Source organism: Cololabis saira, chromosome 8, assembly GCF_033807715.1.
Source record: "Cololabis saira isolate AMF1-May2022 chromosome 8, fColSai1.1, whole genome shotgun sequence".
NCBI lineage: Eukaryota > Metazoa > Chordata > Actinopteri > Beloniformes > Belonidae > Cololabis > Cololabis saira.
Window position 1 is genome coordinate 47741889 of NC_084594.1, and position 27269 is coordinate 47769157.

Here is a 27269-nt window from a genome sequence, read left to right on the forward strand (position 1 = left end):
CAGTTGCCATGGAAACACTGGTTATTTACCAGCAGCAGATTTAACTCATTCACCCAGTAATGAAATGGAAAGTGTGCAGGTTTAGTTGATTTGCCAGTCCGGCTGGACTGGTGGTGGATGTGAAGAGGAAGTTACACCTGTTAAGTCATGTAAACTAAATCATTCCTTTGTCCTGTAGGGTCAAAAAAATGAATGGCAAAGGGAAAGAGATAAAGGCAATTAAGGTATAAGTTTAATATTTTTGAAAAGAATGCATATACAAAGAAAAGAGACTTTAGACAAAGCATTTGGTTTTTGCACCAAAACAACATCAGGTTATAATGAACATATTGATTTAGGCTGGATATCAACCAACTCTAATCCACTAGTAGATAAAAACACAATAATCTTTACCGAACAGAACCGTCTCCGTCGGAGGAGGTTCCTGTTCAACTAATCCAACCACGAGGTTCAGTTCTGCGGATAAACTGTTAGGAAAGTGTTCAGATGACTTCCAACTTCTAAATGGAAAAGGAGTGAACTACACACACACACACACACACACACATATATATATATATATATATACATATATATATTTGTATACGTGTGTGTGTCTGTGTATATATATATATATATATATATATATATATATATACACATATATATATATATATGTATACATATATATATATATATATACATATACATATATATATATATAAAAACACTGTCGGTCAAAAGTGTGACACTACGGTAGAGTATTGGGGCCAGGCAGGAGAAAACTAAAAATAATCTTTTAGAGGAAGATTTTTTTTTCATTATGAATTTCGAGAAAAAAGTCGAAATTTTGTGAATAAAGTTTAAATTTTGAGAGAAAAAGGCGAAATTTGGACTTTATTCACAAAACTTTGACTTTATTCTTGAAATTGTATTTCAACATTAATCTCGACATTTCGACTCGAAGTGCACAATAAAAAAAAATCTTCCCCTCTCAAATATTTTTTCTCCTGCATGGCCCTAATACTCTTCCGTCAGTGTGTATGTATGTATACACATATATATATATATATATATATATATATATATGGAAAATAAAAAAATGCACAAACTGAAATTATGAAGAAAAACATGGTAAAAATACCTTGAGCCTACATCAACAATGTGTGCCATCTTAAATTATAATTACATCTGTTAAATCTATGATTAGAGCAGAGAGCAGGGCTCAGCCGTACACCAGCAGCAGCAGCAGCAGCAGCAGCAGAGACCTCAGACCTACAGCTCGTATCATCACATTAAAGAAAAGGCACCACATTCTGACCTGCACAGTCATCTGGTGGACGTGGATTCACTGATCCAACTGTTCCTTATGACCCCCAGCCGTGAGCCCTGAGGTCTCTGCTGCTCCTGCTCCCACACCAAGGTGAGGACAACGTTAGGACAGTATTCGGATTACTCTACCTTGGTCCCTGGCGATGCGTGAACAACACACCGCCTGATCTGCTAACACTGTTTAACTTCCCTGCATCTAAAAAGGCCAATTCCTGTGGTCAACTAGCGTTCCCATCGTCACGGGACCTGCAGCTCTTCAAGTGATTACCACCTTCCAAAAGGAGCAGAAAGGACAATTAAAAGGACAATTATCAACTTGAATTAAAAGCGTAACGACAGGACTGTCTCAGAAAATTAGAATATTGTGATTTTCTGAGACAGTCCTGTATATATATTGAGCGATCCAATCAAGTCCATGAGCCAGCGGTGCAGAGCTGTAGCCGTGTAGCCCTGCAGGACTGATCCATTAGTGGTTAAAAGAGCCATCTGGTCTGCTGGGGGAACTCAGACTGGTCTGTGACGGAGGGCAGAAGGGATGTTGGCAGACACTACTCTCTCAGCGTATGGAGTGGTAGTGTTGAGAAAGAGCAGAAGTGTCCGGGCGATGGGTGCTCATCACCAGAGGCAGGAACCAACCAGTGACCGGGATCAAACTCAAACCCACCGGCCTCGGGAAGCTGGGAGGACCAACATCTAGAAACTAGAGATGCACCGATCCTTCAGCAACCCATCGGTATCGGCCCGATAACGCCCCTGTCGGTTTTGATCGGAGATGGGAAAATAATCATTCCAAAGCGGGCCGATCGGATGACGTTTACAACAACAAACCGCCACAGGAAAGCTGAAGCTGGTAAGCTGCCCTTAAGGCTGAGTTATGGTTCTATGGCGACGGCGTCACGCTGTGACGGCGTAGGCACAGCGTCGTTTTGACGCAGAACCATAACTCAGGCTTTAGTGGTCTCTAAGAGTCTACACCAGGGGTGTCCAAAGTCGGCCCTCCAGGGCCCTCCAGGGCCGACTTTGGACACCCCTGGTGTAGAGGGGGAAATATTGCTCATTGCCTCAGCCTGCAATAAAACAGACCATTCATGATACTTTCTCATCTCCTCATTTTTATACCTAATAATACAATGTCAGTGTCATGTACATGAGACAACAATATTGACGAATTTATGGATTTCACTCTGTGATCAGCAGATACTGGTTTTGGATATCGGTCCTCAGAATCCTGATCGGTGCATCTCTACTGGAAACTGGATCAGCTCCCAACGCTGACTAAAGTAAAGTGAGGATATTGAGATGGCGCCCTGCCTGGAGTCCACAGGTTCAGGTTCTTCTGTCCCAGACAGGAAACAGAGGACTGAAGCTTTGTGTTATTGCAGAGAATCATGTCAAACTTCTGTCTTCTGTCTCGTCTGTCTGGTGGAGGACAACGCTGTCTATCAGCAATCAGCCTTAGCAGAGCCAGGGAAAGGTGTGTGTGTGTGTGTGTGTGTGTGTGTGTGTGTGTGTGTGTGTGTGTGTGTGTGTGTGTGTGTTAAGGGCAGGTGTGTACATGTGTGTATGTTGGTAAATGTTTGTCTCCCCTCATAGCAGCACACATTTGCGTTTCTTCTTGGGCTCCGGGGGCTCCAGTGCAGCCAGTATCGCCTCATCAAACACGTTCTTTAGGCCTTTCTGTGAAAACACAAACACACAAACACAATCAGGGAACAGTGCAGAAACACACCGGCAAATCATTTGGAAAAAAAAAAATAAGTAAACAAAGAGGAAAAAGCAGCTCAACTGGCAAAAACATGAGTGGAAACAAAAGGGGAGTTGAATATTATTTAGAGGGGTGTTATAAGAAGCAGGGGATTGTGGGACAAAAACAAGGAAGGAGCTCAGATAACTCTGGATTTCAAGCAAATTAAAGATTCAGGACTAAGTGTTGTAAACCCTTAGAATTCATGTTTAAATGTGTAAAGTCCTGCTGAAATCAAAGACACATCAAACAAGTAAGTGGAGGAAAAAAGGAGCATCCCCCCTGATACCACACCAAAGTAAACTTTCAGCCCACAACGCCTGTTTCTTCTTAAAAAATATTATATATTTTTTTTTTTATTTTATATTTTATAAGAGATGACACTCAGCGCTGCTCTGTGCAGGGAACCACCAAGCTCCTCTGTGTTGCTTCATTTAACAATTCCAGCCAAAGTTCATGGATTTCACACAAAGCCCTGAGGAAAGAAGGGAGTCTGAGAGAAGAGCAAGTTCACTTGTTCTTTACTTCACTTCACAAATCATTTTAACAGAGTTCAAACTTATATTTGTATCATTATTATAACTGTTATCTGCACTATCACAATATGTCCCATAGGTGGCAGCACATTGATGTCATACATAGTAAAAGTCTGGCCAAATAAATCAGAGCAAAGAACCTGTTGCTCGGCCGTGAGCAAGATCCATGGAGATAAACTGGTATGGCATTGGTGCCGTTAAAGGGCCAAACGTTTCCTGGGAGTGACATAAGTGCTTCAAAGTGGCGTGTAATCACAGTCGATCTTCAAGCTCTGATAAACTGGACATCAATAAGTACAAAAAATACATTAGTATTAGAAATGGAAGCTCTGCTTAGTAAGAAATCAATGTGTGTCAGAAGGAAGAACAGCTGCCGCCTGGCTGACGTTCACCACACGACCAGGGGAGGACCAACTCAAAAAAGGAGATACACCTAATAAACTGTCAAAACTGCAGCAAAATGCATCATTGACTTGGTGAAGATGTGAGGGAAGCAACCAACTCAGCAGTGATGTATGAGATCTGTTAACCCGTTCTTATGCGGAGGCCCGCCCTCGCCCCGCCCTCGCCCCGCCCTCGCCCCCGTCCTCGCCCCGCCCTCGCCCCGCCCTCGCCCCCGTCCTCGCCCCCGTCCTCGCCCCGCCCTCGCCCCGTCCAGTCCATATTCGGTGCACACTCACTCCAAAATTTACAAAACTAGGTAATTTACAAATCTTACAAATCTTGTACAAACCAAATGTCTATTAGATCCTATCCAGTAAAGTATTTAGTCCAAAATACATTAATATACCAGTAAATATCCACAAACAGCCTCTTCATCTCGACCGTCGTTGGAGAAGCACATTATTATTTGTTAACAGGTCTGTAACTCCTCCGTCCTGCACGTCTTCAGACGGTAGACCGCGATGCTAAAATGGAGCGTACGGTCTACATTGATTGACAGCTCATCCGGCCATAAAAGAGCTTCCTGTCCCCTCATAGCGAATGAGCGCCTGTGTTGGGGCGGGACGAGCACGTCCGGCTTTTGTCATGAGAAAAACCTCGGCAATTGCAGCATTCGCCCAGAAGATGGTGCAATTGTAGAGCATATATTTATATATATATATATATATATATATATATATATATATATATATATATATATATATATATATATATATATATATATATATACATATATATATATATATATATATATATATATATATATATATATATATATATATATATATATATATATATATATGTATGTATGTATGTATGTACGTGGTAAATTCAACGGTTCAAAAGTTATGCCCATGGGACATAATTGTTATAATAACTCTTTGTAAGACATAGTCTTACAAAAACATGTGTAAAATACTCATTTTTTGTGGTATTGTTATAATTTGAACTTGCACTAGATAAGGCTTCAGGCTGTGTCTCAGTGTGTTTTAAAACCAATAAGTCACAGATTCATCTGCAGACATCTGATTACAAAACTAATAAAAACCTTCTATTTCAGTGTGTTCAAACTGAGATTACTGAATTATAGTAGCAGTTACAGTGATTGTGACAGTTGGGGGAAAACACTTCATAGTGTTACCTTTCAAAAGAGACCAGAACCATCCATGAACATCAAACGGCTCAAGAACAGCTTTACATTTACTTTGGGTAGAACTTGGATAGGCGTTTTGGGCGACTTTTACAAGTGCTGTAAGAAGTTAAACACACCAACACCAACCTGATCAGTGCAGTAAGGCCTTAAATCAGTTACTTAAGCTTGAGTTATGGTTTTGCGTCAAAACGACGCCGTGCCTATGCCGTGTACTACGCGTCGACACAGACCACACGCCGTCACTGACGCCGTCACAATCTCAATATAATACTAGTATTAATATGTTGCAGAACTACAGTCGAGGCGTAGTTTAATAGAAAAACACAGAAAAACTACCACAGGGAACAAAAAAACCTTCCTCACAGGAAACTCAGAACTTCTTCACTAGGCCTGTGTTGAAAAAAATCGATTCTCCGATTTTAAATCGATTCTCATATTAATTCCTAAAAATCGATTCATATGTCTAAAGATCGATTTAAAAAAAAAATATATATATATATATATTTTTTTTTTTTTTTTTTTTTTCATCATTACATTACAACTTTTGGTACTTTTTTGTTTATGCCCAAAAAAGGAATATTTTGTTGGACACGAGAACAACTGGTGCCATGTTTTTGCCTTTAAATATGTTTAAAGGTATGAAAACATTAAAGTTTTCAGTTATAATTGCATACATTGTCTATATTTCTTTGCTTTATTATACTGTCTTGGGGTTACATTTGCATAAATGTTAAAAACCAAATACTCATAAATGGGGAAAAAATAAAAGCGATTTCTTTCGTTCTCTGTTTCCTCCCTGGATCTGTTTGATAATTGTGACCCACACGATGTTTCTGTTTCAGTTCTATCAGCATTCTGGGAGCTGATTGGTCCTTACAGCATCATTAGCTGCAATACTTGCTGTTGAATCTCAATATAATACTAGTATTCATATGTTGCAGAACTACAGTCATATCATTCATGCAACAGCTGAAAAAACAGTTTTAATAACACTAACCCAAATCAATATCGGATCGAATCGGATCGAATCGTGATAATCGATTCTGAATCTTAAGAATCGGAATCGATTCTTGACATTTGAATCGATCCCCAGCCCTATTCTTCACAAATAACTCAAAAATCACAGGGAGAAAAAAACCACCAGCAAACTAACAAACAAACCAACGAAGCTCAGAGTTAACAAAACCAACCAGCAATGAACAACTGGCAGCCGCTCTTTAACCTCTCCTCCTGATGAGCTGACGGGCTGCAGGTTCAGGCTCACAGCGACTCACTGACCGCCGCCGCCACCCGGCTCGTGCTCGTCGCCAAGTTTAAGATTCCCAGAATATTCTCATTTTTTGAGATAGGATATTTGAGTTTTCTTAAGCTGTAAGCCATGATCAGCAATATTAAAATAATAAAAGGCTTGCAATATTTCACTTGATTTGTAATGAATCCAGAATGTATGACATTTTTGCATTACAGAAAATAAAGGATTTTATCACAATATTCTAATTTTCTGAGACAGTCCTGTATATTTTAGGAAAGCCCCACCCTTTTTCACCCTGCCGGCTCTGCACTTCCCGCTCTGCTCACTCGCATATTACGTGACCAGATCACGTGACCAGGTCAAGTGACCAGATCACGTGACTGGTCAAATCGCAGCCTTTACAGTTAGAAAATCTCATTTTATCACATCGCGATATTATCGCAAATGCAATTAATCGTTCAGCCCTATTCTGAATCTTAAGAATCGGAATCCAATCGATTCATGAAATTTTAATGGATCCCCAGCCCTACTGGGGAGGTCTGCTAAGTCAATCAGAGATACAAACAAAACTTGCTTTATAATTCAGTTGGCAAACTAATGAAAAGCCCACAGGTTTGAACCATCAGAGGACTAAAACAGACTCAAGAAACACGCTCAGGCCAGAGGGGATGTGGACATGCTCCTCTTTCCTCCACTTTCTTGTCACCACGGTTTCAAACAGACAAGTAGAAGTGAGTGTATATGTGATATATTTCTATATGTATACGTTACCTGTGTGAGGGCTGAGCACTCCACGTATTTCACAGCCTTGAGGTCTCTGGCCAGCTTCTCTGCTGTTTCTGGAGTGATGGGCTTCTGCTTGTTCTTGGCCAGTTTCTCTATGGTGGACGGGTCGTCCCGCAGGTCGATCTGGGTGCCCACCAGGAGGAAGGGCGTCTTTGGACAGTGGTGGGTGATCTCTGGAACCCACTGGACAATCAGACGGAACGTCAGTATATGACAGTGGAATCAAACTGCTGTTGGGCAGAAAATAACTTCATAATAATAATAATAATAATAATAATAACAATAATAATAATAATAATAATGATAATAATAATTAAAGCTGCAAGCAGCGATGAACGGGCCCTCGCGCGAAAATAGGGACTATCAAATGTTGACCAATCAGAAGAAGGGGCGGGGCTAATTTACACCAATTATGATCAAGGATTCAAAACCGAGTCCGATAACACCACCCACGAGTCTCTATGTCAAACCATTCAAAAGTTATGGCAGAAAATAGGATCTATCAAATATCGGCCAATCAGCTACTGGTATCACTTCCTGTTTAGCGTTGAAGTTTGACGCGGCGCCACGGCCACGCCATTTCATGAAAACTCACGATTTTGATAACTTTTCATAGTTAACGTCTTTTGTGTCTCGTGAAAATGGCATAAATTGCGCCAAAATGACACGATTAATTCAAAATGGCCGACTTCCTGTTGGGTTTCGGCCATGGCGCCAAGAGACTTTTCTTTAAGTTGCGACATGATACAGGTGTGTACCAATTTTCGTGCATGTACGTCAAACCGTACGTCACATTTTTCGCCAGGCCTGGCTTGGTGCAAAATTTGGTAACTTTTGGAGCACGTTTAGGGGGAAAAAGGCCCTCATTTCGTCAGAAAAATACAAACGAGAAAAACACGAGAACATCTACAGATACATTAGGGCCTTCGCACTGTAACTGCTCGGGCCCTAATATTATTAATAATAATAATAATAATAATAATAGTAGTAATAATAATAATAATAATAGCGGAGCAGCAGCATCACTGCAGCAGAGAGGACGAGACTGGACAAGGTGGTGAGGAAAGCCGGCTCTGTCCTGGGCTGCAGTCTGGACCGGGTGGAGGTGGTGGGGGAGAGGAGGATGGGGGCTAAACTGTCCTCCATCATGGACAATGTCTCCCACCCCCTTCAGGAGACTGTCAGAGCCCTGGAGAGCTCCATCAGTGACCGGCTTCGTCACCCACGATGCACCACCGAGAGGCATCGCAGGTCTTTCCTCCCCGCTGCCATCAGACTCTACAACCTGGCCGATCACTGTAGCTAACGGACAATAATATCATGTAATAACGCAACAATATGACTCTGTGCAATAATCATATGTGCAATATCCATGCAACATCTGTCTACCTCACACTCTGTTTACCTGCTTTTTTTGCACTGTTTTTCTTCCTTTGCACTATTTCTTTCTTTTATCTTATTTTTTTTTTTATCCTTATATCTCGACTACATTATGTATATTGTGTATTGTGTATATACTGTCCATATTTTTTAATTATATATATCTTTTACTTCTTAAATTTTTACCCCCCTTCCCCGCATGCACGTGTGTGTGTATGTGTGTATCTGTGTATGTGTGTATATGTTAAGTGTACTGCTGCTAACACAAGAGTTTCCCCCATGGAGGGAATAATAAAGGTTATCTTATCTTATCTTTATAATAATACAGTAATCTCTCACTATAACGCGGTCCACCTTTGACGTCTCGCTGCTTCACGGATTTGCATCGTGTTCTGCTTCTTCACTTCCTGTGTCAATAACGTTGGTTGCTTAGCAACAATGCTGAGAACGGCCAATGAGCTTCAGCAGCAGCTCAAGAGCGGGAGCCTTTGATGAATCGTTCATTACAGTCTCAGATATAATCCATGGTGTCATGTCGGGTAAGAACAATCTTTTTGCCCAGAAGAAAAAAGAGCGACAACAACGACCCATAACTATGTTCTTCTCTCGAAGAAACACACATAAGAAAAAGACGCTACAGAGCGAGTCAGGATGCAGCATCAGTCACAAGAGCAGTGAAATACCTGTCAGTCACAATTTGTCCTATTGTACTTATTATATTTTTTTTCATAATCATCTTGAATTTTCTCCTGTTCAAATCCAGTTACTCAGGTGGCGATGTGGCGGTGCTGATCTCCGCTATTCGAAGCCTTGTATAATAATACTTCACGGATTTCACTTATCACGGGTTCTTTTTGGAACGTAACCCCCGCGAAAAATAATAGTCACATATCATTCATTTATTATTACTAAGACAAGATTCCAAATGTAAAAAAATAAACAGAGAATTGTATTTGAAAATGAAAGTGAAACTTACCTTTTCTTTGACATTTTCAAAGGAGGATGGGGACACGACTGAGAAACAGACGAGGAAGACGTCTGTCTGGGGATAACTCAAGGGACGTAATCTGTCGTAGTCTTCCTGACCTGGCAAAAGCAAACACCAATGTTTAACCCACGTGGTTCGTTCATGTCGTTAACAGCGAGGATGAACTGGACGAAGCAGCACACTGATTTCAGCTGGATGAGACGGAGAAACTAAACAGGGTTAGATGAGAATATCAGAACAAACTCAATTTTCACACAAGCACGCGTCAGTGGATAGAATTGAAGGTTCCATTTATTCTACATTGTAGAAGAAGAACTGGACTAAACTCCTGTAATGGTAGCCAAAGGTTTTCCTGCCTTTGCTTTTGCAGCCTTGTTTTCCCCTCACACTACGCAGCACAATGTTGCAAATGGGTGGAAAAAAAATCAGGGGTCTCATGTACTTTACGGTGCACACGCACAGATGTGTGTGCCCTGCTCTGTGCACATGTGGGGATGGACTATAATCATCTGCTATTTGCATGGAATTAGGCCTGGGGGATAAACTGAAAATGTACCGTTACCGACATTCACTGCGACGAACAATGTCAATGTTCTCATGTCGGTGAATTCTGTGTTTTGATCAAAAAAAGATAAGAAACATCTTTTTGTTTGTTGTGACTGTGCTGATAGGCTAGTTTCATTCCCCTTTAACCTGGTACTGTCTTTGGGTCAAAATGACCTAAGGCCGCGTTCAGACTGCAGGCAAATATCCGATTTTTAGCCCATCCAGATTGAAACTGGATGACTCTGAAGTCTGAACAGTCCCAAACCGCATGAGATCCGATTTTTGCAAACCAGATGGAAACCACCTCCGGGAGGTAGTTTCATGTCCGATCCATATCGCATTTGGGCAGATGCGTCTCAGTCTGAACATCCAAACACTCAGATCGGATATGACTGTCCCAGACGCTCCAAACCACCCGCCCATTTCCAGTTGTGGAGCTACTCATCCTTTCACAGAGAGCATGTACAATCTCTGATGTCACGTCAAAAACTATTTGTAGTTTAAGTGTTGTCAGATTTGCCTGCAGTCTGAACGCGGCCTAATTCTCCTGTCCTTCTTTCCTCCTGCTCTCTCCTTCCTTCTCCCTTCCTCTTTTCTCCCTTCCTTCATTCCTTCCTTCTTTCCTCCCTTCCTTTTCTCCCATCCTTTCTTCCTTCTTTTTCCCTTCCTTCCTTCTTTCCTCCTGCTCTCTCCTTCCTTCTTCCCTTCCTCTTTTCTCCCTTCCTTCTTTCTCCCTTCCTTCCTTCTTCCCTTCCTCTTTTCCCTCTTCCTTCCTCCCTTCCTTCCTTCCTCCCTCCCTTCCTCCTCTCTTGACCTGAGGACAGCCCCAGGGTAAAGACGGCGTGTCTGTGATCATGTGACGCCCCCCGTCCAGTCTGAATGAGAAGGGAAAACCAAGAAAACAGCTGATGGTTCAAATGAAGAATCGTCAGACATGACAGGCTGTCTAGTGAGACTCACGCATTTCAACAACTCCACACACGGCATTTCTCACGCTGAAATATTAACTTGAGCGCTCAGCAACATCCACCTTCCAAACGGGTCAGGGTGCTGAGCCCTGAGCTCTCAGCTCAGAGCAGCTGTCTGGAGTTTCCCACCAATCACACAATCACAAAATAGAGCTTTTTGTTGCCGGCTAAGACTCAAAACAAACCTAAAGCCAAAATTCACATTTCACAGCCCGCAAATCAGATTGATCATTACACAGTACGTCAGCAAATCCCAACACTATTCCGACCAAAAGCAGTATATTTTATTTCCTTAGCTCTTCATGGTCGTTTTCAGTCTATCCACACCGTTCTTTGATCCTTAATCCTTCATTTTAGTGAAACTGCTTCATCCACCGGCATTTCATTTCATACCCTGCCGTTCGCGGCCATTTGGTTGGCTTCTCATGGCTTTTGGGGATTTACGTAAACTTTGTTGACATTCTACATGTCGCAATGTTTCAAACGAGATATTACACTTGAACAAGACTCCATCCGTCAGGCCTCTACCTTTGAGCGTAAACTCTAGAGCGCTGTCGTCATCTTGGATCAGTGACGCACAGTTGCAGAGCGACACCCACAGAGAGACCCGGAGGGAGATTTTACATTTACCAAATCCTGCATCATCAAATCAACAAAGCATTTTATAGCCAGATTCCCTTCAAAGAGTTAAAAAAAAACACATTTGGCACATTGTGGAACAGTATAGGTATCCAAGTGCCCAAATAGAGAGTCCGCCTGGTTCTATCCGCAATAAAACCTTTATAAACGCTATGTGCTTGAAGCTCATATTCTCATGTAACTTGGTAAAGTTGTAGACAAGGAGTTGCTGAATCCAGACAGTGGTGTCTTTATAATTATATGCATTGCTACCATTGTGTTTTCCACTGTGCAAACTAAAAGAAAAATTAGACGGGGATAATAAAGTCCTATTTTTTTCTTTGGTTTATCACAATTTGCTCAGGCATGTGAACATTCACAATTTTTCTCACACTGGAAATGCATTCTGTGAGGTCTTAGCTATCCATGGAGACCAAGATTATGCATATTGTCCTTATAATTGTGGAGATATTGTTGATTTAATTTGGATGGGCCTGTTAAGGTGAAATTCCCCTCCAAAATCCCTAGGGATGAACAGTTAACTTACACTTGAGTATGATTCATAATGACACAAGAAAAGGAAAAGACGGACAAAAGGAAGACGTACCTGCTGTATCAAACAATCCTAGGGTGTAGGGTTCCCCTCCGATCATTACAGTTACAGCATAGTTATCAAACACCTGGAACACACACAACAAATGCAGTTAACACGTGCACCATTATATACCACGTATGTACTGAAACATGTATATATTTTATCTTACGTTTATCTTAAGTCAAGTTGTTAGAGATTGTATTTAAACAGTCTATTCGTATTATTTGTCAACATAACCTAATATTTTACAACTTATCATCATTCATACAACTTATTTTCTGAAGCTGTCTCACATCTGGCAAAAAGTCAAGATTAGAGAAAACAGGGTGTACGGGAAAAAGCCGTTGCCCCCCCCTGGCGCCCCTCCTGCCCGCGTGCCTCCTGCACTTAAATAATCCTGCGTTCACACTGAAAGCGTCAAAATTGCCTGACGCTGCTTGGTGCGTTCACACTGACAGCATGTCGATTTAAATCTAAATTGAAAATACCTGAGACCGACTCCATTACATGTACCTGTTTTTTGTGATTTGCTTGATTTTTTCATTTAATTTTAATTGTATTTTATCTGTTGGTGTTTTCCGTCATTTATAAAGGAAAACAACACCTGTGTTGTAATTGCTGCTGCCTATCTTGGCCAGGTCTCCCTTGGAAAAGAGGTTTTTAATCTCAATGGGATTTTCCTGGTTAAATAAAGGTGAAATAAAAAAATAAAAAATGTACCGTCGACGCCTGCCGTGGGCGGGGCTAAATCTGCAGTGGGCGGGGCTAAAGCTAAAGTGGGCGGGGCTAAAGCTAATGTGGGCGGGACTAAAGCTGCAGAGGGCGGGGCTAAAGCTGCGCTGCAGAAGTGGAGGGAACAGTGTATATAGTCTACACATATCTATATATAGCGTGCACATCTCCAGTTTCCTATTTCACCATAGATCACACTTTGGGACGCCTCCTTTATATTTTAGCGTTATTTCCGCGTAGATAAGCTCCTTCCGCGTTAAATCAACGCAGAGCCTACGACGTAGGCTCTGCGTTGGTGTAACGCGGAACCATGAATCAGCCTTTACTCTGGCGAGATCTGAAGATACAACGCAACAACGACCAAGCGAGTGATTATGCACATTCACTGAGTGAATATTATGAAAGTAAAATATATATTTCTCGCTAGAAATGTAATCAAAATGCATTTTTATGCAGAAACTAACTCAAAATATTGATTTTATTCATTAAAAATTAGAAATGTTTGCCATGTTTTTTTGTTTGATTCAGTCTGCAAATGATGACGTAAAGCATTCTGGGAAATTTTTCTGGCCCTCGGTCGGCGAGTCAGTATCTGAAATCCCTCGCTGTGAAGGGCTAGATTGATACACACTAGCCCTCGTTATGTCCACTAGCCCTACATGCAAAGAGGAATTGGGACACCACTACCCTCACGGGAACGCGCAAAATTTAGGGGTAGGGCTGAAAAGTGGGACTAGGGGGGATTGGGACTGGGCCTAATTGTACTGTACAACTTGGAGCTGTTCATGTCTAGATTGGTATGCCTAGAGGCTGATAAATAGAATTTAAAAACAGGCTAAGTGTCAAACTGAATCCCAGAAGGGCCGGTGTCCTGCATGTTTTAGATGTTTCACTGCTTTAACACACCTGATTCTAATTAATCATCGTCACCAGCTTGTCATCAAAGTCTGGATAGTTCTGTTGATGACACAGTCACTTGTATCATGGTGCAATGAAGCAGGGAAACATCTAAAACCTGCAGGACACCGGCCCTCGAGGACTGGAGTCCCACACCCCTGGCCTAGACTGATGATGCCCTCTTATGTCATAGGTGGCTACAACCTGGTGCAGCAGGATGTATGTGTTGTCTATAAAAATGGGACATAGAAAAGACTGTATTTCTTGAGGAATCTTAGTTACTTCAATGTATGCAGCAAGAGGTTGCATATGTTCAATACATTTGTTGTGGACAGTCATCTGTCTGAAGATGGCTCTCTTTTGGGGACTGTTCCTGAACCTCTAAAGCTGATTGTGCAAAGAAGGATGCTTCATAATGAGAAACACAGTGGACAACACCGAGCATCTTCTTTGCAACACATTGATTAAATATAGTATCTTCAGTCAGAAATGTCTTCAGAACGGCCACAACAGAGACCACGACCAAAGATCCTTCCTGCTCACAGCTCTAACCATCTACATTTATGACTTCTTGACCAAAGTAAAATAATGAAAGCTACTGCAGCATATCATTTCTCTTAGAAGATTATTGAATTGAATTGACTGAACTGAAAACAGTCCTCCTTGATACATCTTTTGTACACTCACAAAGTTATAATTACCTCAGTTTTCCTGTAGGAACACTATCCACACAATCATTTCAGAGAAAATACATTTGAATGTCTTGTCCAAGGCTTCAAATAGCAATTGTTGCTGTGTACTTGCTGACGTCCCCGACCCCCAGTCTGGCCTTCGGCAGGAGGGCCCCCCCTTATGATCCAGGTCCTGGTCCAGGTTTCTACCCCCTTATGATCCAGGTCCTGGTCCAGGTTTCTACCCCCTTATGATCCAGGTCCTGGTCCAGGTTTCTACCCCCTTATGATCCAGGTCCTGGTCCAGGTTTCTTCCCTCCTAAAGGGGAGTTTTTCTTGCCACTGTTTGGCTTAAGGTTTTTCTCCCACTAGGGGAGTTTTCTACCTGCCATTGTTTATGTAATAATTGCTCGGGGGTTTATGTTCTGGGTCTCTGGAAAGATCCTAGAGACAACTTTTGTTGTATTAGACGCTATATAAATAAAATTGAACTGTAAAACCATACTAAAACCATACATCTAGATCATTCATACACCAAACAAGGCAGAATATCAGTGCAACAGTCCCACCTTGAAAGTGCTCTATGTAAGAGGTTAATATCTATCTGGAATATTCATAATAATAATACAGAGCATTGGATGGTTCAACCGTGAGTTCTGGTTACAATTTTCAATGATACTTTCTAAATAGGTTAAGCCAATCAGACTGAGGGAACGACAAAGACGTTGTCACAGCTGTCCACAGGGTAAGTGAATTATCGTTGTTTGTAACTCATAGAGAAAACTACCAAATAATCATATAAACAAAAATGATTCAACCATTTTGGTACAGCTTAGGCCTGTCTATCATTCACATACCGTAGGTACATATTCAGAAGGAAACTTGTTTGTGGTGTAAGAGATGAGCAGGCAGGTTTTACCCACGGCACCGTCACCGACTACAACACACTTGATGGTCTGCATAGCTGCGTTTTACAGTCTGCACAACTCATTCAAGACCTGAAACACAAAAACAAAGTAGAATTCATTAGTTGATCAGTGTTTTGTTATTGTACAAATAACAGAAACATTCACCAAAGGACAAAATACAATCCTGATTCCAATGAAGTCAGGACACTGCGTGACATGTAAATGAAAACAGAATGCAATGCAAATCTCATAAACCCATTTTTGATTCCCAACAGAACAGGAACAAATTCAGATGTTGAAAATGTTACCATTTTGTGCTCAATAAAGAGTTGGAATGGGGCAACAAAAGGCTGGAAAAGTAACGGTACCAATCAAAAACAACTGAAGGAGCATTTCACAACTAACTGCACTCATTAACAGGTCAGTTCCATGGCTGGCCAGAAAAGAGGGAGAAAAGAGACATTTCAGAGATGCAGAGGCTACAGAAGTAAAGGTGGTTCAACAATCTGCAACTAGGTACATCATAAAAATGTGAAACATAAATAGGAAAAGGTTCCTCAATGTAAAACTGCAATGATTTTGAGGATCTCTAGGGTATTTAATATCATCAAAATATTCAAATAATTGGGAGCAATCGCAGTGCACGAGGAATAATGCTGAGCTTGAAAAACGGCTGCTCTAAGGCAGCGCTGCATTAAAAACAGCATGATTATCTCAAGGGGTCATGAACACCAGAGATGATCGTCTGGGAATACAGTTCAACGTGCAACCCAGACATGCAGCTTATGGCTTCATCATGTCTTCTCTGGCCAAAACTCGTTTAAAAAGGTCTAAGGCAACGGTGCCGTGGTCAGATGAATTAGGGCTGAACGATTTTTGAAAATAATCTAATTGCGATTTTTTTTCCTCAATATTGCGATTGCGATTTAATATGCGATTATTTGTTCAAGGTCCTGTTCTCATGTATTTTTGAACTACACAAGCAATAAATCAGTCTGTTTTATAATAAACAATGTCAGATTTATATAAAGCACAGATTACAACAATAAAGAAAACAGATCTGTGTCTTTACCTCTTTAACACGTCGACACACGTCTGTACACACGAGTGTTATGGGTCGTTCTCTCTGAACCCAATCACACGACACCAAACTGGGTTAAATTTTAGCCAAAACGAGGCGTAGTTTAATAGAAAAACACAGAAAAACTCCCACGGAACAAAAAAACCTTCCTCACAGGGAACTCAGAACTTCTTCACAAATAACTCAAAAATCACAGGGAGAAAAAAAAACAAACACCAACAACCACCGGCTCGTCACCACGCGCAGCTCCTCGCCACGCCGACTCCGCGCTCATATATTTAATACATTAATAAAGCCCATATATTTCTAAATCCCGGCCTGGCCGAGCCCCAACACTGAGGCCATGGTAGATTTAGGTTATGCGGCACCGCTCTGCTCACTCGCACATTACGCACAAATCGCAGCCTTTGCGGTTAGAAAATCTCGTTTTATCACATCGCGATATTATCGCAAATGCAATTAATGGTTCAGCCCTAAGATGAATCCATCATTGGTAATTGTTTGTGGGAACCATGGCTCCGTCTCCTGGTGACTACAGAAGAGAGCGTTGGTCCAGCTGCTGAACTGGCCTGCCTGCAGTCCACACCTTCACCAGTAGAAAAACATTTGCTGCATCATGAAATCCAAACATTTGGGCAATGAAGGCGACTGTTGACCAAGTAAAATCCTGCATCAGTTAAAAACATTCCTCTTCTAAAACTCCAGCAACTGGTCTTCTCACTTCCCAGATGTCTACACAGAGGCGGTTCTGGCTACTTTTACCCCCTGGGCGAACTGTCCATCTCCCTTGCGATATGTTTTGTTCTACTGGAAATAAAATATGGGTTTATGAGATTTAAAAATCATTGCGTTCTGTTTTATTTATTTATTCTGTTTTATTTATTTATTGTTTTATTATGTATTTTTTACAGCGTCCCAACTTTTTGGGGACGTGGGGTTGAATTTAAAGGGTGAGCCATTCTTCTTTGCCTGATGCTCAGGTTGCAGTTTAGCACCACCATCCTGTCTCTGTGACAGAGACACAATTGCAGTTTCAAACATCAAATACAACTAGTCGTTTGCAAATACCATTTTTCTTGCTTTTTCATGTTCCCAGAGAGCCGAGGCAGCAGTGAAATATTTCTTCCCTCCATTTATTTATATTTTTAGTTCCATTCATCATAGATGACAATAACAATGGCTGTACTATAGGTGCTTACATACTGGCATTTCTTTGCGGAACATTTCCCCATTTTAAGTGGCTTTATGTAAGATTATGTAAGAGCTGCTTTCTGGAAAAAGGCGTAAAAACTGATCACTTCTTTAGGTAGACCGAAAGGCATGGGCAGGGGAAGACCATTGATGTATGTAGGGCGAATTTAACAACTTTCTTATCATGTAGTACGTGTAGCGACCATTGTCATAAGCGCAAAGCCGCACTTGGCTCCAGGGACGAGCAGCACCCATAGTTAAAACCCAGTCACAAATTAAACAGCCATTGGTAACAAAGACATGGGGCCTCATTTATAAAGCTCGCTTACGCACAAAACAGGGCTTGAAAGATGCACACGCCACCTTCTATGCAAAGGTTGGGATTTAAAAGAAAAAAATAACGGAAAAATGTGCGTATCTTTACGCCAACCCTGACCCTGGCGCACAAACATTTTGAAGATCTGGGGAACTGGCGACGCAGATGGTGAAGTGGTGAAATGAAGCCAGATTCATGTCATACTTTTAATGTCATCACATATCAGACTTATAGATCCATGTACACCCAAGCCGGTGTTCTGCCGAGTTGTTCTACCTCAGTGAATCGTCCTACCCGTAGGATGAAATGATATACTTCAGAATGTGCTTCCACATAGATCTATGTGCACGACGCTTCGGCGGAAGAAAAAAACGTCAAACACGCTTCCATATAGATATTGGCAGGTAGGATGATTTGACAGATGAAAATACCCCGTCAGATCACGCTTCCACATAGATACATGTTGATGTCTATGTGGATGCACACATTCTGACTTCCTGCTGTTAAATCTTCTATTTGCATGAAAAAGCCTTTGAAAAAAAAGAAACTGAGATAAAAGAAACAGGGATCGTACTAGGGCTGGGCGATATGGACCAAAAGTCATATCTCGATATTTTCTAGCTGAATGGCGATACTCGATATCAGGGCTCCAGACTGCGACCAAATGCTCGCATTTTGCGACCAAAATTTGAGTATGTGCGACTGAATTTCATGTCCACTCGCACACGTGCGACCAGTAAATTTGCCAGTGTTTTTTTTTTTTTTTTTTTTTTTTTACACGTTAAACGTTGAAGGAGTGCCTCAATGAACCCCCATATTTGCAGGCCAATGAGTGTGAAAGCGAATGAGTTGGGGGATCTATTTATTTATTTATTTTTTTTTTTTTTTCGTTTAATTTCACCAGCTCAAAGCAGGTATTACGCCCGGACGACATTTAATGCGACACAACTCGCTGCCGCCGCGGCGCGCACATTAAGTTAGAAGAAAGAGACGGCGGGTATGTTTGGTTTTAGTAACATCATGCTCAGGCAATGAGTCTGCAATGGCCCAGACGGGAGACACATGTAGCTCAGTGCTTAACTTTTATTTTTAATCCACTCTATATTCTTCTGGTTGTTCTCCGATATGTCCCCCCTCTAAAGCCTGATTTATGGTTCCGCCTTAAATCGACGCAGAGCTCCGCGTTGTTGTAACACGGAACCATAAATCAGCCTTCACCCGGTACATACATACGGTAGGTTCCTCTAAACATCTGTCCCCGCTACAGTTTTAACTAAAAGAAAATGTTCTCCAATACAGCAGGTCTCATAATTTTATTTTGAACACTGCTTAAAATTTGCTTGACACAAATGAAAGTTAAATTTTAACACGTGGGAAAAACACCTAACCTTTTAAGTGATGTGTGATATCAGGTGTAATGGCATTTTTAGGTTAGACATAAGAATATTTCTTGGTAAGATCCTTAGTTATTTGAGTGAAGGCAGTGCATTTGGTCGACTGGTGTAAGTTCAGGGTTTTAGTAAAGACACAAGTAGGGAAATGTTATTGGCCAGTACCCCCAATATTTGTACATTTGTTAAGTACTGTGTTTAACAGTTACATTCATGGCTGAAAGGTTACTAAGCACTTTGTTACCAAGCACTTTTTTATCATGTGAATGTATGTTTTTTTTATATATAATGACAGCAATGGTGCTGTCAGTTTACTTTATGTTGCGGCATCTTTAAAAATGCACAATAAAATGTAACACTGCATTTGAAACAGCACATTGTGGTAATTCATTAATCTATTATGAAATACGTATTACTAATCCACTGAAATGTAGTAGAAATGTAAACATTTGGTTAGCGTGTCGATAAACGATGTGCGCTCCTAAAATTTCTGATTGTGCCCCTAAAAATTTTCAGTTAGGGGCTACTGTGCTCCTAGTGAAAAAAGTTAGTCTGGAGCCCTGGATATATATCGATATTTTTTCTGTGCCATAATTGGGGTTTCCCCCAAAGCATTATAGAATAGCATCTCTGTTAGCATCTCTGTTAGCTTATTTTTTCTGAGGCAAACCCTTAAAAAAACAGTCAGTTTTAATACAAAGCCTCATGCCAAATGTCACACAGGTTCCTTTATTAACAGAGGTCTGCACAATATTAAAATGTATAAAACAAATAAAATAAAATAAACAGACTGCACATATAGAATAAAAATGCTTCTTGAATAAAATAAAACAAATATCCCTTTCCTGCATAACAATTAAATTAAAATACACTGTAATTAATACAATGTAGACAGTAACAGGCAGACTTTTCCACTGAGGTTGACAGTTGTGCAAATAACAAAACATTTGTGCAAATCTCAAATAAAACATTCAAGTCAATTTGTCACAAAATAAGCTATATAAAAAAAATAAAAATTTATATCGATATAAACGATATTGTCTCGTACCATATCGTGTTTGAAAATATATCGATATATATTAAAATTTCGATATATCGCCCAGCCCTAGATCGTACGGTAGTATTTTCGGCCGAGGTAGGACACTGGCTCGACACGTCTCATTCATCCCGACGCGCAGCAGAAACAGGCTGCAGGAGCCGCTGCACATGCTCAGCAGGCTCATTTACATCCTAAACAACAACCTAACATTGCTGGCAGTCTATATAGCATCAGGAGAAAAAGCCTACAGTCTGAAGTAAATAAAATTAAAAAATATATTTTATTGCTTATAACTAATACTGCATCTAATATTTTTTTATGATAGTTATGACCAGTTGACGAGTAAACAACTTATGTCATGCCCCTCAGAACTGGGGCCTTATGTACTAAGAGTGCGGCGCACAAAAAACGTGCGTACGCCACTTTTAACGCTCACGGTCGGATGTACAAAGAGTTACGTGAACGTAGAAAGTTGCGGTCTTTCACTCACACATCATGGCTGTTGTACGCACTTTTCTGAGGTTTTGTCCGTTGGCGACACTCACTGGTGATGCAGTGAAGTGCAGAATATGAGGAAACTTAACGTCAACAATAAGTTCACGACCACGTGAAGGACACGACAGTCCCCACATCACCAGATAAATTACACAAGAGTGGAGCTGCAACAATCTCACAATCAACCACATCTGAACAAACAACTAAAGGAGCTCAACGATTGAACCTGCAAATCCCGATGGAGCTTTGGCTCCGTTAGAGGAACCTGCTGACGCAGGATCAGGAGCGAGTCCTCAGGCACCACACCGATCTGCTGGTCCAGGACTAAGACTGGACCATCAGCTGGTTTAGGTACCAAGAGGATCCTCCTGGATCTCTGTCCTGAACTGGACCAGCTGCTCCGGTTCAGACCAACATGATGCTTCAGCTGGAGCTGCTGCAGGTCGGACATCTCTGTCGTCATGACGACCATATGGGAGGACTACTGGAGATAAAAGCCAGACCCTAAACATCCCATAACTGTGCCTGGACAGAAATACATTAAAATTAATTTTGAAGCAAAAACCGGTGTTGTGCCTGTCAGAATCTGATTTCTTCTGATTTGTGGCCGCGGGAGCGCGCACAGCAGCCCGCTGAACGAGAGCGCTAAACCGTCAGATTTCAGATTATGAAGCTCAAGAATGAGATCAAGTCAGATTTAGGCAGAAACAACCTTTCATTAACTGTATTTGGCCTTCAATCAATTTTTGGCAGGTAAAAAGACCCATTTTCAGGGGAGAAATCAGATTCTGGGAGGCAATCACTTTTTGGCACGACACCTGTCTTTCCTCCTGCGGATGAAACACTCCGAGTTAGAGCAACTTTGCTCTTTATTTCTCACGTTTGCACCTCGATAATCCCGCCGGCACAAATTGTCTTTATTTCTGCAGCAGATCGTAATGCTTCATGTTTTAAATATAAATGTATTTTGTTCACATTGTTATACTTATGAGAGTGGTGATCGCGGACATCCATGTGTAAGACTCAATAAACGTGTACATTGGTCTTAATCCGTTAGTATAATATGCATGACAATAAAGCAGAACGAGGAGCCGTTTTTCAACTTTACCGCAGTTTTCAACTGCGGTAAAGTGAGCCGTGTTTTTCATCCACCAAAAATTCTGGTGTCGGTTCCTAAAATACAAACAAGAAAAGCAGAGTGTAATGATGCACTAACGCTGCCCATAAACATTAACAAACCCGTACGATCATAATAAAACCAAAACTGTTCACGGAACGCAACGCAAAGCAAAGAACACCATAATGTAGGTGTCAAACTGAATCCCAGAAGGGCCGGTGTCCTGCATGTTTTAGATGTTTCCCTGCTTTAACACACCTGATTCTAATTAATCATCGTCACCAACTTGTCATCAAAGTCTGGATACTTCTGTTGATGACACAGTCACTTGTATCATGGTGCAATGAAGCAGGGAAACATCTAAAACCTGCAGGGACACCGGCCCTCGAGGACTGGAGTCCGACACCCAGCTCAGAGCCGATGTTTTTTTTTTTAATTTGTTTTACTTTTTGCACATTTCTTGTTAGGATGAGCAGTTTTTAATGGATAATTATCTTCATATCATATTCAAACATATTTGAGGGAGGAGACAAGGCGGAGTGTTGTGCTCCCGCATGTGCACTCAAATCCACGCTGATTGGGATGTACAGAGAAACCTGCGTGGATTTGGGCGCACGCACAGTTTTGTACATATGAATTGTTGCGGTCTTGTTAATTCCACGCACGGATTCACGTTGTAATCCACGCACTCTTAGTACATGAGGCCCCTGGTGTCTGTAATTTGTCAGAGGAAAAAAAAAAAACCCTGAAAAACCAGCAATGCAATACGGGCAACCCAATGACTGCAAACCGTCACGTGAGGGTGTGGTACGGGGGGGGGGGGGATGCAGACCTGGGCAGTTCCAGTCTCACCTCAAACATTTACCAGAAGAAAAGTTTAACAATCAACGTGGTTTTCAGTAACTCAAGGATAGAGTTAGAGGACATTTTACAGCAAAAGGGATGATATACTACTTGTGCGTAGAGAAAACAAGAATTGGGGGATTTTCTTGTGGCTGCACAGAGAGGTTATGAAGAGACCTGGAAGACTGCTATGAAGCCCAATCTGACATTAAAAGCTACAACCAAGACATTAGGAAGACAATAGTTTCACACATAAAATCTCAATCAAATGCCACGGACTGATAATCCTGATGTATCACATATTTGGTGACTGTCAATGGTCGGCTGACAAGCCAGACATTCACGGACTACGATGGTTACATATGGATGTGGTCATAATGCCCTTCATTTCAGTCTTCCAGATCTTCATACCTCCACTGCGCAGCCGCAACTAAGTCTGCCAACTCGTTGAACAAAATCTCTCCTTGATTTTCTGAAAGCCATGTTGATTGGTAAACTCTTCAACTCTACCAGAAATACCCAGGTTTGCTAATACCCCATGACTTCCCCTCACATGATGTTTTGGGGTTCTCCGGTTAGTTAGTTAGTTAGTTAATATTTATTTCGGTCAAACACAAACATAAAAATCAACAAACAAGATAACACAGGTTTTTCCCTGGTGAACATTGTGATTACTTTGACCGAAAAGGTCTGGGCTTGAAGCATAAAGCTTATCTTGCCCACCTTTTAACAGAATACAAAAGAACAAATGAAGTATCATAAGTCTACACAAAATAATAATAGTAATAATAATAATAACAATAATGACGATGATGATGATAATAATAATAGTAGTAATAATAATAATAATAGCTTAAATAACTGTAATAATAGTAATAATAATGATAATAATAATAATAATGATAGCTCTGAAATCAGAAAGTGAAAAGATGCTAAGGAAACCGACAAAACCAATTTAAGTTGTCATTTTATCTCATGCATGTGTACATTCTTCTTTGTTTGCTTATTGTGCTCCTATATATGTGTCCATTACCTTTGCTTTGAATAATATCTTGTATGCTTTTATTGAGTTTGCTAGTTTAAGGTCGTTGTGTAATGATTTCCACAGTTTTACTCCTAAAACGGATATACATCTGCCCTTTGTATTTGTTCTTATTGCTGTTGTGTCAAACATTGCTGCCCATAATCTGTTTCAGAAAAGTGGAAAGATCCAATTATGACCCTAGTCTTTGTCACACGGCTTACTTACAAACGCTACTTATAAACAAACATGGGTAAAGACAGTTATGCTCGCAGCTGCAGCCAAATAACAGCTGCATTTGAGCGCCATATACTGATTTGTAAACAAAAGACTCGTGACTATAGTTTTCCTAGAGTGGTACAAAGAAAATATTGAAAAAAGTGCGCAATTCCAGGTCAAACCCCTCAAGATCAATAATTAGGTCAGCTTTTATGAAGAAGTGTGTTAGGAAAATTGTCCTTTTCCAGTAGATAACTCTAAATTTGCCTATAATCTAAGCCAGTCGATGCAATAAGCCGATGGCACAGGGCAACAGAGCGCCTGGAGCCATAATAACTGTTCCAGACTTAATCCTTGCACTTGTGTTTTTAGGCCAGCTACACAGACAGAGGAAACAGCTGACATTTGCATTGAAGCAACAGTTTCCTGCCTGAAATGTATTGTATACTCCTGCAAATTGAATATACTAAAAGACAATCTGAAATGAGTAAAGCATTTGTGTTTAAACCCCATTCATTACAACATAAGCCCAGCTTCAGGTTGGCAAAGTTTGCCTGACACTAACGGATGTAGCAACACTTCCTGTGCACTGGTTACAACTTCCTTCGGTGCTCATCAAAAGGAAGCTGGTGTACGTTTAGTGAAATACTTGCGTTAGAAACACTAAGAACTCAGATATCATACCATAAGGACTTGTTAAATATATTTTATATCGTCATTGACCGAACATTCAGGACCAGAAAAAATACTTTTCCTACAAATCTTCACAAAATTCTGGTCCTACAGAAACGTTTTGTAAGGATTGCAACTCGATCAGAGTCGCACGCTTCATCTACTCCTTTATTTCACAATCTCCAGATTCTTACCATTTATGATATCAATATTTTTCAGATATGCGTTTTTATTTATGAGATAAATTCAAGTGAAGGGAATATTCCTGGACAGTTCAAGACTTACTTTAAATTAAATTCACAGGTTCATTCTTATTCAACTGGACAATCCTCAGATCTTCATCCTCCTAAATTTCTCACTTGCAGACGTCAATGTTCCATGAGATTTAGGGACTAAATTGTGGAATGATTTTTCCCACCTGGCAAAGACTCTTCCTCTTTGAAATGTTACAAGACGTTTGAAGGAACTTGACTGCTGTTTTGTAACTGTTTTCACAATGTATTGTTGTACATGTATCCATGTTTGTTTGTTTTTTTTTTGTTTCACTCATAGTGACATGATCATTGTTACCATTAGTCTTATTTGCTCAGGAGTCAATACAAGTTGTAAAAAATAATATCCCATGCACACTCACACACACTTATTTTTTAGTCTTTATTCTTTATTATTTTTATATTGTATTATTAGTTTGCCATCACTTTTGTGTAGTTATACATTTTGTTTTTGTATGTTAATCTTGTGTTCTTTATAACACATGAAATTTGAATAACTTGGGTGGAGGCTTCAAATAAGCCCATTGGGTTTTTTGCCTCTTCCTGCACCATATAGTATTTATCTTTGATATTTTCTTGTATATCTTTAAAACTGTGCAAAACAATAAACTAAACTAAATCTTGACAAATATAATTCATGACACGTCTGTAACATTTCTTCATTTGAGCTTGGCCTATACAGGACTGTCTCAGAAAATTAGAATATTGGATAAAGTTCTTTATTTTCTGTAATGCAATTAAAAAAACAAAAATGTCATACATTCTGGATTCATTACAAATCAACTGAAATATTACAAGCCTTTTATTATTTTAATATTGCTGATCATGGTTTACAGTTTAAGATTCCCAGAATATTCAAATTTTTGGGATATTTGAGTTTTCTTAAGCTGTAAGCCATGATCAGTAATATTAAAATAATAAAAGGTTTGCAATATTTCAGTTGATTTGTAATGAATCCAGAATGTATGACATTTTTGTTTTTGTAATTGCATTACAGAAAATCACAATATTCTAATTTTCTGAGGCAGTTCTGTAGTGAAGGATAAATGGACCGGTAACTGGCTCGTATTAAGGCTGATGTATGGTTCCGCGTTACACCAACACAGAGCCTACGGCGTAGGGGTCGCGGCGAAGCGCAACGTACGGTGCGCATCGCCGCGTAATTTACGCCGTGGATTTAACGCGGGACCATAAATCAGGCTTTAGTCTGGCTGTCGTGCTTCGGCCACATCCGCGGCCTCAATCTGGCCTATTTCCTGCTGGTTGTTAAAACGCTAAACTTACTACGTCTCCCCTCTTCATAATCAGTTGTTAACCTTTTCTGACACCATAACAACTAAACTCTGTTTCATTTGAAACTGTAATGATTAACATCGCCCATATGTCTCTTATTTTGCTCCTGAACCAGCTGACCAGGAGTTGGGCTTTTATTTACTTGCGTTATTTCTATGTCAAGAAAACACATGTAGTCAAGTATTAAAAAAATATTTAAAAAAAACAATTAAGCAGGAAAAGTGCTTATTCCACAGGGAGAGAGCTGCATTATCTACCAGACTGTTAATAATCTATTTGACTGCCCTCCCAAATTAGCTTGCGGGATAAATGCCTCGGTCAACGTTAACAGATGCTGCTGCTAAACTATATAAATGGATTACAACGTTAGAAATTCAGTTGCACGTTTCAGCTGATGTAGACACCTTCAATACCAATAAAAAGCCTTATTTTCCATGTAAATAGCAGAAAAAGCGGTTTTCCCGTACCGTGTTCTGTACGAGCGTCTGCACCGGGCGTTGGCAGCTCCGCGCTAGGGGTTTCCCAGGCACCGGAGCAGGGGCAGGCGCAGCGGCGTACTACGCTGCTACGTCATCACGTTACTACGCTACTACGTCATCACGTTGATCAGTTTCATCCCAAAACTAAAAAACAGTTGTACAATTAGAACTTTTTTAAAAGGGATATCTCTTCAGTTCCATACGTGATCCCATATTGGAATAAATATGTAGAAAATATTAACTGTAAGAAGGTCTGGCTCTCACCCAACCAATACCTGGTGACAAACTAAGTTAAATACATTTCATTTAAG

General features: G+C 40.5%; 1 protein-coding gene across 1 annotated transcript; it reads right to left on the minus strand.

Annotated features, from left to right (window-relative positions):
* Nucleotides 1-210: 210 nt before the first annotated feature.
* cdc42 (cell division cycle 42) lies at nucleotides 211-27048 on the minus strand. The gene is made up of 6 exons (XM_061728170.1): nucleotides 26947-27048; nucleotides 15479-15619; nucleotides 12334-12406; nucleotides 9583-9692; nucleotides 7212-7409; nucleotides 211-2988 (listed from the first exon to the last, which is right to left on the minus strand). The coding sequence occupies exons 2-6, from the start codon at nucleotides 15581-15583 to the stop codon at nucleotides 2899-2901; spliced, it is 576 nt and encodes a 191-aa protein (XP_061584154.1). The 5' UTR covers nucleotides 15584-15619; nucleotides 26947-27048; the 3' UTR covers nucleotides 211-2898.
* Nucleotides 27049-27269: the final 221 nt, after the last annotated feature.